Source organism: Notamacropus eugenii, chromosome 2 (assembly GCF_028372415.1).
Source record: "Notamacropus eugenii isolate mMacEug1 chromosome 2, mMacEug1.pri_v2, whole genome shotgun sequence".
Taxonomy (NCBI): domain Eukaryota; kingdom Metazoa; phylum Chordata; class Mammalia; order Diprotodontia; family Macropodidae; genus Notamacropus; species Notamacropus eugenii.
The window spans coordinates 411,092,005-411,108,149 of NC_092873.1; the positions used below are offsets into that span (position 1 = coordinate 411,092,005).

The 16,145-nt window shown below is 34.7% G+C and overlaps 1 protein-coding gene across 3 annotated transcripts in view; it reads left to right on the forward strand.

Annotated features, from left to right (window-relative positions):
* The window catches only part of LBR (lamin B receptor), a 40,297-nt gene that overhangs the window by 19,274 nt on the left and 4,878 nt on the right, over window positions 1-16,145 (forward strand). For all 3 annotated transcript variants that reach the window (XM_072647721.1, XM_072647722.1, XM_072647723.1), the window contains exons 7-13: window positions 2,143-2,197; window positions 5,126-5,317; window positions 5,915-6,018; window positions 6,651-6,776; window positions 9,791-9,959; window positions 11,792-11,872; window positions 11,971-12,093. In XM_072647721.1, coding sequence (XP_072503822.1) covers window positions 2,143-2,197; window positions 5,126-5,317; window positions 5,915-6,018; window positions 6,651-6,776; window positions 9,791-9,959; window positions 11,792-11,872; window positions 11,971-12,093 — 850 coding nt within the window. The remainder of the gene's footprint in view (window positions 1-2,142; window positions 2,198-5,125; window positions 5,318-5,914; window positions 6,019-6,650; window positions 6,777-9,790; window positions 9,960-11,791; window positions 11,873-11,970; window positions 12,094-16,145) is intronic.

Here is a 16,145-nt window from a genome sequence, read left to right on the forward strand (position 1 = left end):
CTTTGTGTTTTAAAGTCTTTTTCTCTTATTATGTAATACCACTTATTAAAGCTTAAGCTGTTCTACTTAAGTTTATATAACTTTTCTTATAAATTTAAACTGAGTAATAGAGAAGTTGGATGCCAAATAAAATTTCACTCATATTACCTCATGTTTCAGATTTAAGAGTATATTAAAAATGGAGGTAGTATAAGGAACTTGAGTGGACTTTGGACATCACATTTTATGTCATAGAAGCTACTCATTTCCATTCCTCCCCCCGCAAAAAAAATTGTTGAAATTGTTGAACGTTCCATAATGTTCTGAATTAAAACACATACTTTATCCACTATGTGCAATGTGAAAATGCTTATTAAACAAATGATATAAAGGCTTTATTCTTGGTCTTTGCTTGTAAGCTGAGAAGATTAGTTTTATTATATAGAGGAATACCACTGGGGAGGGAATAGCATTTAGCAAATATATTGGAACCTCACTAGAATACGAAAGTTAATTGTGAAATTCAATATATGTTAAAAAAGTAGGTTTGTCTTGAATTTGTTTCATGGAGTTTAGTTTCTCAAGTAGCATCAAAAGTGTATCATAATATGATATAAGATATTGATTCTTAGTATTTTGATAGTGAAGTTGCAGTATATAGTAAAATGTTACTAAATTGCTTAATTAAGGAGGAAATACTAGTTGGGATTATAGGATATTTATTAAGAAATGAATTTTACTTTTTACTTTGTTATACAGGGTAGAACAGACTGAAGACCAGGAAAGAGGTGTCAGAATTGATTTAATGAGTAGATTAATTTTATTTGACAGATACCACAAGGACGCTGCTAAACTGTGGATTCTTAGGAGGTTAAATACGTTTTCAGTCCTCTGTTGTTATTCATAGTCAGCTATCTAGCTTTTATTAAGCACCTACTATGTGTCAAGCATTGTGCTAAGCACTGAAGAGACAAAAGCAAAAGATAACCTCTGCCTTCACAGGAGCTTACAGTCTAATGGGAGATACAGTGTGCAGAGAATTTGTATGGTGAGAAGATAAATTAAACTGATAGATCACATTATGGCTCTGAAATAGTGGAACTTGAATTAAACTGAATAGCTGTTCTGGGGAGTAGTATTTGACTGCCATCAGGAAAGTGCTTTATTTGCTCAATACAGGAAGTACTTATTGAATGCCTGCCATGTGTATGATTATTGGATAGGATATGCAAAGAAAGTAGCTGTTAAGGATTGAGGGGACTATGCATTTCGCTTTCTAACAAAATAAGGCCATCCTAGTGTAATGAGTACCACAATAAAAGTTTCATATAAGTACAGTTGTAGTTTAGAAGAGAAAAAGAAGTATGAGCTTGAGTGATCCAGAAGCCAATGGAAGATTCAGACCTGGAAATAAAACCTGGAGGTCATTTGTCTAAACTTTGTATTTTATAGGTGAGGAAAATGAGGCCCAGTTAGGTCAAATGACTTACCTAAGAAAATAGTAAGTTGTGAAGTTAAGATTTGAGTTCAGGTGCCATGGCTCCCAAATTTAGTATTCTTTTTATTGCACCGCGAGTAATCTGAAAAGACTTAATGGATAAGTTGAAATACTTGAATTTTGGTTGAATAGATTGGGTCCATATTTTAGAGGTACTTGAATATGAATTAGAGGAGTTTTGTTTTTTTATTTATGTCTGTTGGCACTGAAGAGCCAATGAAGGTTTTTGAATAGGGTGAAAGTGGTGCTAATTTGGAAACATCTGGTAATGGTATGCAGAGTAGCAGAGAATGGAGAAAGACTGGAGGGAGAGACAATTTAGGGAAGCTGTTGTTATATAGTCAATATGTCTAGTAACAAAGGTTTGGACTAGGTTGATCTGGTGGTTGGGAAAGAAAACATGATTGGGAAAGGCACTTTGGAGAAAGAATCAGTAGGACTCATTGAATACAGTGGTGAAGAAAAGGGAATAAGGTAAAGAAGACTTAAAATTAAAAAAAATTAGAAAAGCCTCTGAGGGGTGGGGATGATAGTGAGTAGTATCATGAATAAGGACATAAGAAAAGCAGGTTTGAAAGAGGCAGGTTTGATGAGGGCATTTTTGATTACCTTAAATTTTAGGTGATATACGTGCTTTTAATAATTTTTTTTTTCTTTTTCCTAAGGTAGTAGAAGGAACACCTCTTTATAGTGGAAGAAGACTAAAGTATAGATTAAATGGTAATTTTTGTTGAATTAATACAGTTATAATTTAGAATCCTCTACTCTGTAGGGGGGTTAGTTTAGTAACATGTTACATGAAATGTTTTATATAAAATATGTATGCATTTCTAGAGTTTAAACTGTTTACTCACATGACACCTTAAATTAGTACTAGTAGAGTTGTATTAATTGTTGTGGTTTTTATTTTCATCAGAACAATAACAAATTATATCTTTGTAGCCTAGAAAGGTTATTAGGTTTCTACCACCTTCCCTAAGCCCTTGGTTTTGTATGTGTGGACCTGGATACAAACTGCCCAGTCTCCATGCCTTAGTAAATGAACTTCATGACTTTCTTTGGCCAAAAAAATTTATCATTTAATGGCGGTCTTGGTGATGAACATTTTCCACATTTAATTTGGCTGAAGAATGTGGTCGGATTTATCCTTGAAGCCTTTCCAGACTCATGGGCCTTCCAGGACCTGTGGTCCTTCATTGCCTCCAAGAACCCAGAGCAGCTCAGTCCATAATCAGTAATGGGAGTGGAATGTTATGCCTACGTAATAATTGTCATGATATCCCAGTTGTAAATGATCTCTCCCTCAGATTCTTTATAACACTGTTTTCTCTTGTGTTTTTTCCTGACTTTTAGTAATTTGTGTATATGAATGATTGTCTACTGTCCCTCTCTCTAACACCTGGCAAACCCCCTTTGAGGGAAACAATTCTGCTTTTGATATTTATGACATTTGCCACTAGTATGTTCAACAAACATAGTTGGATTATAGGATCATAGCTTGGGATCTGAAAGGTACCTTAGAGGTCATCTAATTCAGCATCATATTATAGGAAGAAAACTGTAACTTGCCCAGAGTCACTCAGGCAATAAGTGCAACAGCCAGGATTTGGACCCAGGGCCTCTGACTACACATATAATACCTTTAGTGGGCTCTTAAATTTTCAGGTTCACTTCAACAAAATGTAAGCAGTTACACCACGTAAATGTACGAGAAAGTCTTGCTGAAACTAATTATTGGTCTGGGTCTTCTCATTTTACAGAAATTTCTCAATGTCAGATGAGTCCAGCTATAGTTTTGGCTAATAGACATTCAGAATATCATAGTTTGTTCATAAGTATACCTTTTAAATTTTTATATGTACACATACATGTATACACACAGTACAATATTTTATGTATATTTATATGTGTCTGTGCATACATACATATTTATATTTGTTCTCATCTTTTTTTACTAGACCATGGGTACTTCTCCCCTTCTCCCCAGCTTGATAATTGCATTATACAAATTTAATTCTCATTGGTCTCTCCTGTTTATTTTAGTATACTTTGTAAACTTAAAAAAATAAATTTGTAATCACATATTCAGCTAATCTTTATTAAATATCTGCTGTGTACATATGAACAAATGCAAAACCAAAATGTAACAGGAGCTTTTCTGTCCAGGAACTTACAGTCAATGTCTTTATCCCTACAATCCTTGGGATAATGGTAGATTACTCAGGACTGGATTTAATCTCTTTGGGATACTGTCTACACTACAAGACTATGCCTGCCTATTTTTGAAAATTTGTTAAATTGCATTATTTTAGTTTTTGCTGCCAGATCTCTTGAGACATGCATTTTAGAATTTTTCTCTCCGAGTACCAATTTATATTTTTCTAAGTAACTTCATCTTTTCTTTAGTCTTATAAGAGCCATTGTTCTCAAAGGCTGCTCACAGTACTAAAACTTGGATACCTGAGAAATATATTACATTAGATTAATACTTAACTTTCATTTCTTTGCCTATTCAGTGAGTAAAGTACCAGCTCATAGGATTACATTAAGAATGAATGACTAAAGAATTTGGCAAATAATTCCGTGTATATTTGATTTTGAATGAAACATTTATTTTTAACCCACACAGAAGTTAGGAAAGAGAATAACTACGTTATACCTATCACTTTATCAAGTACAATATGTAATAAAGACTGGGCAAAGTACAATTAGAGCTAAAAAATCTACCCCGTTTTACCTAAACCTCATTTGAAAAAAGGTGTAGATTTTGAAAATAGACACAGTGAGTGTCCATTGACTCTTTGCTTGCACAGAGACTTCTTTATAAAAGAAGTTACCATAAAATTCCATTAAAACATTGATCTCCCTTCCCCCTGAGTTGATTTCAGCTAAATTATGTATCTGCACTATGCTCAGCTTTGGGAATAAAAGTACAAAGGAGAAACAATCCCTGTCCTTAAGGAGTTTATATTCTAATGGGGAGATTACCCAAAAAGTCCATTAGACTAGGGAAGGGTGAAATCCCAGAGATGATGAGTGGATCTGTGGGGTAGTCAAATCATATGCCTTTTCCAGAAGTAATGGCTGTATTGATTTGATTGCTTTTTATAGAGCAAGAGGTAGAAAGATGGGGTTAAAGTGATGGGAAATGTGTCCAGTAGCATGGTAGGATGATGGTGTGGTCAGCTAGTTGGGCCTGGCTAGATGTAGTAAGGTTTTTGTCACAGTAAGCAAGAGTCTTGTTTGTATTAATGGTTTTTGGGAACTTGGCTAACCTTATAGAAATTTGTTATGTTTCTGATGAACTCAGTGATTTTGCTCTGAGAAGTAGCAACTCAGTCTAAAGGTTAAATAATTATTTCAGATTTTGAAGGTTTTAGATATCTACTGATAATTGTATTAATTTGGCTCTTATTTGTCTTCCCAAAAGAGCAAATTACTCTCAGCTTTCAGCATAGTTGATAGTGTTAATATTCTAAAACATTCTGAGATAAGTGTCATTACATGGTCTTTGTATGCTCAGAAAGTCTGGACTAACTATATTTAGTGACTGTGTAGTAAAGAGTAAGAGTTTTTAAAATCTTCATTTTTGTAACAGTTTGAATAATCTTTGTCTTATTTAACTGTTTACTATTTTTCTTTTTAAAGGATTCTGTGCTTTTATTCTGACATCTGTAGTCATTGGGACATCTCTGTACTGGGGCCTAGAGCTCTATTATGTGTATGATCACTTCCTTCAGTTTGCAGTTGCAGCTACAGTTTTTTCTGTAGCCTTGAGCATTTATCTCTATGTCCGGTCCTTGAAAGCATCCGAAGATGAGCTATCTCCAGGAAAATCAGGTGAGCATGTTTTAAAATTGTTTTTTAAATTTGGCTTCATGTAGAATTTTGTGAATTCTACTACTTGATGTAAGTACTAATTTTCAGTACATTTAGGGGGTTGGGCTTTTTGAAATGCAAAGATGGGAAACATTTTAAGAAAGAATAGAAATACCAACTCTTTAGTTCTTTGATATCTTTTCTTCTTCTTTCTTCCCAGCTTAGGAATTTAATGTCATTGTACCATTTTTAGTGACTTGCTTATAGGGTCCTTGGATTTAGAGCAAGACAGTTTTCATACATCATTTAATTTAATTCCTGCATGTTGCAGATGAGGAAATGAAGGCTTAGAATGGCTAAATGACTTGTCTAGGATTACACCAAGTAGGAGGTTGGAATTTGGACCCAGGTATTGAGATTCCAAGCATACTTTCTGTTATACTAATTACGTACTCTTATCTAATAAGCATTGTAATTTATGAATAATTTTATTTCAAATCCTGATTCAATGAATACTTTTTCTTTTTAAAAAAATAATTTCAAGTACACAGTGCTGAAAATTTAGAGTTTCATGATTGGAGCCGAAATAATTTTCGAAACGTGCCTTTTCTTTTGCAGGAAATATTGTCTATGATTTTTTCATTGGCCGTGAATTAAATCCACGAATTGGACATTTTGACCTCAAATATTTCTGTGAATTGCGTCCGGGATTGATTGGTTGGGTTAGTCCTTTCTTAAAATTAGAAACATAGATAGATGATCAGATTCTTGTATTATGATTAAAAAAACACTGAGAACCAAAACTAAAGAGCTAATGCTTTATTTTTTAACTGTAATTGTAAATTTTTCCTAAATTTAGTCATGCAAAATTAGATGATTGATGTTTAAGATGCTCTGCTCTTTCAGTATGTATATCTGTTCAAGTAGGAGATTTACAAATTTTCTTTCTTTGTGCTTTTTATTGCCCACATTTTCATTTAAATATGAAAGTCTTCTATGGAAGTTCTCCTTTGATGCTTCATCATGGCACAGAGATGCCTGTGGTTTCCTGAGAGTTATGTCTGTGGAAGCTAAGCTCTGCTAGGCCCTAGGAGATTGTAAAAATTCAGGCATGAACTCTGCAGTGCACCATTTTGGTTATCTGAAGACCAGCCTGTTAAAATCTGGGGAAGTTCACCATTGTGTTGGCCATGGTGATGTGGGAATAGTGACTCTCCACAACTGTCCAGCAAGTTAGAGGAATTGTGATTTGCATGTACATGGATGAACTATATCAAGCTTCAGATTCTTTAAGAGTGAGAGTAGAATTTTCTGGATTCATTTATACTTTTTTCCCCTACATTTCTTCTTTTAGGTTGTCATTAATTTAATAATGCTTTTGGCAGAGATGAAAGTCCAACAGCGTCAAGTCCCATCTTTAGCAATGATATTGGTTAATAGTTTCCAGCTTTTATATGTGGTGGATGCTCTTTGGAATGAGGTAATTATTCCCAGTATGAGAGAGTTCAAGAATATATTAATGTTTCTGAATGTAACACTAATACTATCTGTTGTATGTTTTTAAGGTCTGTTGATACAGGCTTGTCTGATACTTACTCTTGTCCTCCCAACCTACTGCTACTGTTCTGAGTTCATTCATCAATCCACTTGCTGTCAAGTGTCAGTCTTCTAGCTTCCAGGAAGCCTTGCCATCCTAGAGGGTTTGCTGTTACAGATTTCTATGCAGTCTCTGACTCTGCACACCCAAATATTTTATTTTATTCTCTCATCGTTTGCACTCTGAAATTTCACTTAGATACCTGTTTTATTGTAGTGCTTTTAGGAGATGCAGGAGAAATATTAGACATGACTTTTGCCTTCAAGTAATTTACAGCTTGGTAGGGTAGATTAAGTTGATCAGAATGAAGTAGCATGGCATACTGGTAAGAAAGTGGCATATAGCATCACTCTTGCTCTCTTCCAATTTTTTCAGTGCTCCAATTTCATCCATCTTCCACATCTCTCCAGAAACAGTATTCATAGTAATGCTTGGGCCTCATTGAGGAATTTCCATGTTAGATGTGTATTGCTGATGTCTGTTAATCTCTACAATTGATTTGTGGATGAATGTGTGTAGGGAGTGAGTAGTTTTCTAAGAAACCATGGGAAAATTCTTACATGAGTTTGTCTTTAAATAATGAATATTTAATTTTTCAATAGGTGAGGTGAACCTAGAAGCAGATAAAACAGGAACAAAACCCCAAGAATTATATTTCAGGGGTTTTGAAAGCCAATTTTCTTCTTATGTTAGTTCTTCCTAACATTGTCCAAGGGGGAGTTCAGGGGATAGAAAGCTAGAAGCAGGAGATGGTAGGGTAAGGTCATCTTGAAAGGGCTACAGATAGACAAGATTTAGGCAGGAAAAGGTGGTCAAGCTATATGGAAGTGACAGTGGGTTATGACAATAAAAATTATCCTGGAGACTAGCACACAGAACAACAGTTAACATATATAGCATGTAATTTGGAATGTAATTGAAAAGCTTCGTAAAATATTTTTGACGTTCAGAGGAGGGGGGTACTCGTGAGAGCCTGAGTTAGGAAAGACTTCATGCATTCATGGGGAAGATATATGATGTGACCAAAAGGCCTAAGCAATGAAATATCCTTGTTAGCAGGGTTTCTAACACTTCAGATTATTCTGGTTAATGATGAATTTAGGGACCTTTTTGTTTCTGTTTTGCTATAAACGTTGAGACAGCCAGTGCAATAGGGAAAGTTCATAGGCAATGATGACTTATTATTTTTTCTACTATTAGCTATAAGACTGAAATGGGGATAAAGAAGGCAGATTCTGCTTGAGAGGTCCTAGCATTTCTTTACCTTTGTGGTGGAGCTGGTGTTGGGCACTGCTTCCCTTATCTCTCTTACATCCAGGTAGTTGAAGTTCTCCATCACTGTGTTAACATAACTTCTACCACATTTGAGATCTTTTCCCAAGAGAGTGCTGGTCTGAGTCTTCCTTGGAATTTCCAAGTGTTTTTTTGTGTACTGCCACCACATACTGCTTCCAGTTCTCCATCTATTAAGTTTCATCTAGATGCTTTCCATCATGTTTCCCCCTTTGGTTTCCTTAAGTTCTCAAATAAATGTATCTTCTTAACATATAGTATCCTCTTTACCTATTATTTTCTTTCTGAATAAAGTTCATGGGATCATGGATCAAGAACTGGAATGGGCCTTAACTGTTATCTATTCCGACCCCCTCATTTTAGAGATGAAGGTAACAGAGGCCCAGGAAAGTGATGGCTTATGCAAGGTCATTCAGCTTCAGAGTTAGGCCTTCCACCCAGGTCCACCGACTCCACAGACATTGTTCTTTATACTTTTTTAGGTTTGGACTAGATGGAGGGAAGGGAATAAACATTAAGTGTGCCTAGTGTGTGCCAGGCACAGTGCTAAGCACTTTACAAATACCTCTTTTGAGCCTCACAACCACCCAGAGAGGTAGGTGCTATTATTATCATCCCTCTTTTATAGTTGAGAAAACTGAGGCAGACAGAGGTTAAGTGACTTGCCCAGGGTCACACAGCAAATAAATTCCTGAGACTGGATTTAAACTCAGATTTAAACTCTGGAAGACTCCTAGCCTAGTGTTGTATTCATTGTGCGAGCAGCTGAGGCTGCTGAGGGCCCTTGACTTCCATGATTCTGGGTAGTGTATGGGTAGGACTATTAGCCCCTATACTAGGAGCTAATATACTAATATACTATAGGAGCTGTATACTTTTTGTGTTCTTGTTTGTGCTTTTTCTATTTCTTCCTTAACTGTTAGGTACAAACTGTCATCTCTTTGGAACACTGGCCCGGAGTCAGGAAGACCTGAGTGCAGATTTGCTCTCAGATAGCTCACTGGCAGTGTGACCGCAGGCAAATCACTCAGGACACTGTTTACATCAGTTTCCTCATTTGTAAAATGGGGGTAATAATAGTACCCACCTCCCAGAATGGTTGTGAGAATAGAGATGATATTTGTGATGCACTTAGCACAGTTTGTGGCATACAGTAGGTGCTTAACAAATGCTGGTTTCCTGATGGCCATAGTGATATATGCAAAGACATGTATAACACAAAAGTTCTGACTAGAAAGGCTGAGTCTCTGGGTGGGGAGGGAGACAGATTAAACAGCGGTTAAAAAATTATTTATAAAAGAGGATAATAGGCTCTGATTAATGATTTGTGGGACTAAGTTCACAGCTTTAGTGTAAGGATTTTGTGACATCTTTTTTTGCCTTGGTTCTTGCCTGTTTCAGATAATTGAAATCATATGACAAGACACTATAATTGTAAAAATCAAGTTGAATATGACTCCTTAACTGACAGAATTTAATGCTTACTCATAAGTTGACATAATTCACCTGGATATTGTCTTTATATTAATTTTATTAGTGCTTAACTGTCAGTCTTTTTCAGGGGTAAATTTTTGTTTATGCCTCTTTCTTTACTGTATTTTTAGGAGGCTTTGTTGACAACTATGGACATTATACATGATGGATTTGGGTTCATGTTAGCATTTGGTGATTTGGTGTGGGTGCCATTTGTCTACAGTCTGCAAGCCTTTTATTTAGTCAGTCATCCCAATGAAGTTTCTTGGCTTTTTGCATCCATTATTATTGCTTTAAAACGTAAGTCACAATTTTACTTGTTCAGCGTTATTATGTGAAGAATTTATTGTGCCATGATATTTGTCTGTTTGTAGCATCTGTCATTTATTGAAAATGCCCATTAGTTCAAGGCAGAAATGATACCTGCCTTCAGTGAAGGTAGATATTTCATATTTGGACCTTTAGCAGCTTTTTTGCAAGTGCTTTTGAGAAGTGTATTAATAGCATTTCAGCATTCACTAGCAAGTACTTTTTAACACTTGCTATATGCAACTGTAGGAGACACAGAGATGAGAAAGGCAAGCTCTCTGCCTTCAGGTTTATAGTCTAGTAAGGAAGTTAAGACGTGTCCATAAATGCCTTTAATACAAGTTACAGGGTTATATGTGAAGAATGCTGTAAGTCAAAGGTGTAGAGGGGAACAGGGATGACCAAAGAAGACTTGTAGAAAGTTAGCATTTTAATTAGGCCTTGAAATATGGAATGCAGTAGTTGGGATTGGGGCTAAAGAGATATTCAGTAGAGAGATTGCCTAACATAGTGGTTAGGGAGCTGAACTTGGAATTAGGAAGACCTGGGTTCTCTAAGTAATTCTTGTCATCCTGCCTCCAAGGCTTACTCTACACTTTGTGACTATGGCAAGTTTTTAAATATATTTTTAAGTTTTCATATACTTCATATATTTTTAAATGAAACATATCTTACATTTAACTTTTCATATATTTCATATTTAAGTTTTTAGATATCATTTTTAAGTTTTCAAAGCACTTTGCCAAGTGCATTACAATCCTGAAGGTAGGGATTAACAATTTATTGGTATGAGTCTTTATTTTACAGCTGAGGAAACAGACTCAGGGAGGATAAAGTATTTGTCCATTGTCACACAGTTAATAAGTGTTGAAGGTATAATATGAACCCCCATCTTAACTGATTCGAAGTCCAAAGTTCCAGCCCTGTTCACTTTGCCACACCTCTAATCTTCAGTTTCCTCACCTAAAATGGGGTTAATAAATAATACCTACCACATAGGGCCCTTGTGAAGCTCCAGTGAGATAATATGTGGAAGTTCATTGCAAAGTGCACATACATTTAGGGACTGTTGGGAAATATCGAGGTTGATTATTCAAGCAGACAATGTTTTACAGTTTATAGCACTATTTATGTATCCTATAAAAATACTCACTTTTATTATTATCCCATTATCTGAGAGGTAGGATGAGTAAAAATTAAAGTTCAAATTCAGTAGTTTGTATTTTTATGTACATTCTATTGTATTGTTTTTATGCCTCTTTTCCAATGAGATTATTAGTGCCTTGAGGGTAGGGACAGTATCTTACTATTGCACTCCCTTTTGTTCAGAATAATCAATGTCAAATTGAGTTAGTTTGGTTCTTTAGTTGGTTTCACTTACTTTTGTTAACCCTGCATAATTTTACCAAAAATAGAAGGGGAGGGGAATTATTTTAACTGCTTAAAAATATATTAAGTATTAGTAATATAAGAACAGCTAGCTTAAAATGACCTTTTATTATGGATTTATTCAAGCCCTAATGTTGAATCAGCATTAATAAATTCAAAACATAATGGTTTTAAAACTAGCTGATCCTTAGAAATGAGGGGGAAATCACAGTCTGGTCATAATGAAAACTCGATCGAATGATTGAGGCTATGTATTGGAATTTATAATCTTAATTATAGAATGTAATTCATTACAGTCCTTGTCCATCTTTGATTCCAAGGGTTTAAGTATTGACGTAACTAAGGGAATATGGCAACAGTAAGTTTTTGAAAACTACTTGAGTTTATTTAAAAGTTATTTAAATGAAAATTTTTTTTTTATTTTTAAATTTTAGTTTCAGGATATACAGTCTTCCGTTGTGCAAACTCTCAGAAAAATGCATTTCGGAAAAATCCCAATGATCCCAATTTGGCACGTAAGTATCAATTATGTAAAATAATTTTTTTATGTACTAAAATTACATGTGCTTACATACTTCATTTTATGAAATGTGTAATATTTCTTTATACACAGATCTAAAAATTATTCATACTTCAAGTGGAAAGAATCTTCTAGTGTCTGGTTGGTGGGGTTTTGTCCGACATCCAAACTACTTGGGTGATCTCATTATGGCTCTGTCTTGGTCTCTACCATGTGGTAAGATACTGATATTTAACTACTTGTAACAAGAGTGTTAAATTTAGTTTTTTCCCAGCTGGATGAAATATCTATAATTTTTATTCTTAAATGGTGATGTGACTTTGAATTCATGTGATTCCATTTCATTTTTGCCTATAAGGATCGCAGATATCTCAGACTGTTCCTACTTTGCATTTAGGAAGAAAACAAATGTGTTGGTATCTAGCACACCTGAGGTGTTTTGGATGAGTGCAGTTTCTGTAGTTGAAGCTTATTTACCCTTTGAAGTCCTAGAATTAATTTTAGAAACTTTTTTTTAAGAATATTTTTAGAAGCTTCACTATTTTTGGAGGGGTTAGAAAATTTTCTAAAATGTATTATTTAACTTTTCTGGTTGACTTGGTCATCATTAAGAACTAGTTATAGGCACTATAACAGTGATACACAGCGACTATCGAAGTGCGTGGTTTCTTTTTGCTTTTATAGCCCTCAATTGCTTTCCAAACAAGGACTCCTTGTAATCTTAACTGACTTTTCCCAAGGAAACCAGATAACCAAGTATATCTTAATTTTATCCGCAATATACTAAGTAGGTTCTGGTTTAAAGACATTATGGTTGGAAGGTGAGGTGGGGAGGACTCCTGAGTTCTAAATGTTAGAGGTGTTTGCTGGATATCTGTATTTTAATTTAAGTGTGTTGTAATGTGGCTGCTAACAAGTAACAGTTTCTAATCTTCTGCTGCTGATATCAATTCACTGACCCAATAAATAAGCTAGCACAAATATAGCTGGTTTTTGTTGGAGAAAATTCCATATTTGATTAGGAAAATGGAAGTTAAGGGAGTGATTTTTTAAAAATTATTAATTTATTTGTTTTCAGTTTTCTACAATCACTTCCATAAGTCTTAGATTTTCTTACCCTCCCTCCCCCCTCCCTGCCCTAGATGCTATGCAGTCTTATATAGGTTCTATACATACATTCTTATAAACACATTTTCACATTAGTCATTGCATAGAAGAATTAAAATGAATGGGAGAAACCATGAGAAAAACCAAAACATAACATAAAAGAAAATACTCTCCTTCATTCTGTGTTCCAATTCCATAGTGCTTTCTCTGGATGTGGATGGCATTTTGCCTCGAGTCCTTTGGTAATGTTTTAGGTCCTTGCATTGCTGTGAAGGGCTAAGTCTACCAGAAAAATTCCTTGCACACTGTGGTTGTTGCTGTTCACTAAGTTCTCCTGGTTCTGCCCCTTTCACTCAGCATCAGATCATATAAATCTTTCCAGGCCTCTCTGAAGTCTTCCTGTTCATCATTTCTTATAGCACAATAGTATTCCATTACATTCATATACCATAATTTATTCAGCCATTCCCCAATTGATGGGCATCCCCTTGATTTCCAGTTTTGGCCACCACAAAGAGTGCTGCTATAAATATTTTTGTACATGTGGGACCCTTTCTCATTTTTATGATCTCTTGGGGATACAGTCCTAGAGGCAATATTGCTGGGTCAAAGGGTATGCACATTTTTGTAGCCCTTTGGGCATAGTTCCAAATTGCTCTCCATAATGGTTGGATCAGCTCACAGCTCCACCAACAATGAATTAGTGTTCCAGCTGTCCCACATCTTCTCCAACATTTATCATCTTCCTGTTTTGTCAGGTTAGCCAATCTGATAGGTGTGATGTGGTACCTCAGAGTTGTTTTGATTTGCATCTCTAATCAATAGTGATTAGAGCATTTTTTCATATGACTATAGATATCTTTCTTGAAAATGCCTGTTCATATCCTTTGACCATTTTTCAGTTGGGGAATGACTTATGTTCTTGTAAATTTGACTCAGTTTTATATATTTATATGTTTTAGAAATAAGGCCTTTATCACAGACACTAGTTGTAAAAATTCTTTCGCAGTTTTCTGCTTCCCTCCTAATTGTGGTTGCATTGGGGTTGTTTGTGCAAAAGCTTTTCAATTTAATGTAATCAGAATTATTCATTTTGCATTTCATAATGTTCTCCCTCTCTTATTTAGTCAAAAATTTTTCCATTCTTCATAAATGTGACAAATAAACTGTAAACTATCCCTTGCTTCCCTAATTTGCTTATAGTATCAGCCTTCATACCTAGATCATGTATCCATTTGGACTTTATTCTTGTGTACTGTCAGTCATTGGTGAATGCCCAATTTCTGCCACACTATTTATCCAGTTTTCCCAGCAGTTTTTGTCAAACAGTGAGTTCTTATCCCAGAAGCTGGGGTCCTTGGATTTATCAAATAGTAGACTGCTATTGATCACTGACTGCTGTGTCTTGTGTACCTAACCTGTTTCATTGATCTACCCGTCTATTTCTTAGCTGCTTGATGCTGCTTTATAATACAATTTGAGATCTGGTATGGCTAGGCCACCTTCCCTAGCATTTCTTTTTATTAATTCCCTTGATATTCTGGATCTTTTGTTCTTACAGATGAATTTTGATATTTTTTTTTATAGCTCTAGAAAATAATTTTCTGGTAGTTTGATATGTATAGCACTGAATAAGTAAATTAATTTAGGTGGAATTGTCATTTTCATTATATTAGCTTGACCTTCCCATGAGCAACTGATGTTTTTCCATCTGACTTTTATTTATGCCAAAAGTGTTTTGTAATTATGTTCATATAGTCCCTGGGTTTGTTTTGGCAGGTAAACTCCTAAATATTTTATAGTGTCTACCTTAGCTTTAAATGGGATTTCTCTTTCTATCTCTTGCTTTTGAGCTTTGTACTAACAAAAGTATATAGAAATGCAGATGATTTATGTGGGTTTATTTTGTGTCCTGCAGCTTTGTCAAAGTTATTTATTATTTCAGATAGTTTTTTATTTGATTCTCTAGGATTCCCTAAGTATATCATCATATCATCGACAAAGAGTGATAACTTAGGTTTTTATTTGCCTATTCTAATTCCTTCAATTCTTTTTCTTCTGTTGTTGCTAAAGATGACATTTCTAGTACTGTATTGAATAACATTGGTGATAATAAACATCCTTGTTTCACCCTCGATCTTATTGGAAATGCATCTAGCTTGTCCCCATTACACATAATACTTGGCGATGGTTTTAAATAAATGCTACTACTTATTTTAAGGAAGGCTCCTTTTATTCCTATGTTCTCCAGTGTTTTCAGTAGGAATGGGTGTTGCATTTTGTGAAAAGCTTTTTCTGCATCTGTTGAGATAATCATGTGGTTTCTGTTAGTTTTTTTGTTGATATGATCAACAGTGCTGATAGTTTTCCTAATATTGAACCAGCCCTGCATTCCTAGTATAAATCCTACCTGATCATGATGTATAATTCTCATGATAAGTTGCTGTAATCGTTTTGCTAATATCTTAACATTTTTGCATCTATATTCATTAGGGAAATAGGTCTATAATTTTCTTTCTCTGTTTTGGCCCTTTCCGGTTTAGGTATCAGAACCATATTTGTATCATAAAAAGAATTTGGTACAACTCCTTCTTTGCCAGTTTTCCCAAATATTCTATATAATATTGGAATTAACTGTTCTTTAAATGTGTGATAGAATTCGCTTGTAAATCCATCTGACCCTGAACATTTTTTCCTAGGGAGCTCATTGATGGCTTGTTTAATTTCTTTTTCTGATATGGGGTTATTTAAGTATCTTATTTCCTCTTCTGTTAATCTGGGCAATTTATATTTTTAAAAAATATTTATCCATTGGGATAAGTGTACTATTATAAAAAATGAAAAAGGTAAATTTACAATCAGTGAATAAGAAATAAAAGCAATTTTTAGGAGTTATTTTGCCCAACTGTTTGCCAGTAAAACTGTCAATCCAAATGAAATGGATGAATATTTGCAAAAATATAAATTGCCCAGATTAACAAAACTAAAAGTAGAATATTTAAACAACTCTTATCTTAGAAAATGAGATGGAACATGACATAATGAACTCCTGAAGAGAAATCCTTCCCCTAAGCGGATAGCTTTATGAGTGAATTTTACTAAACTTAAAAAAACCCCCAGTTAATTCTAATGGTACATAAAATGTTTAAACAATTAGGTAA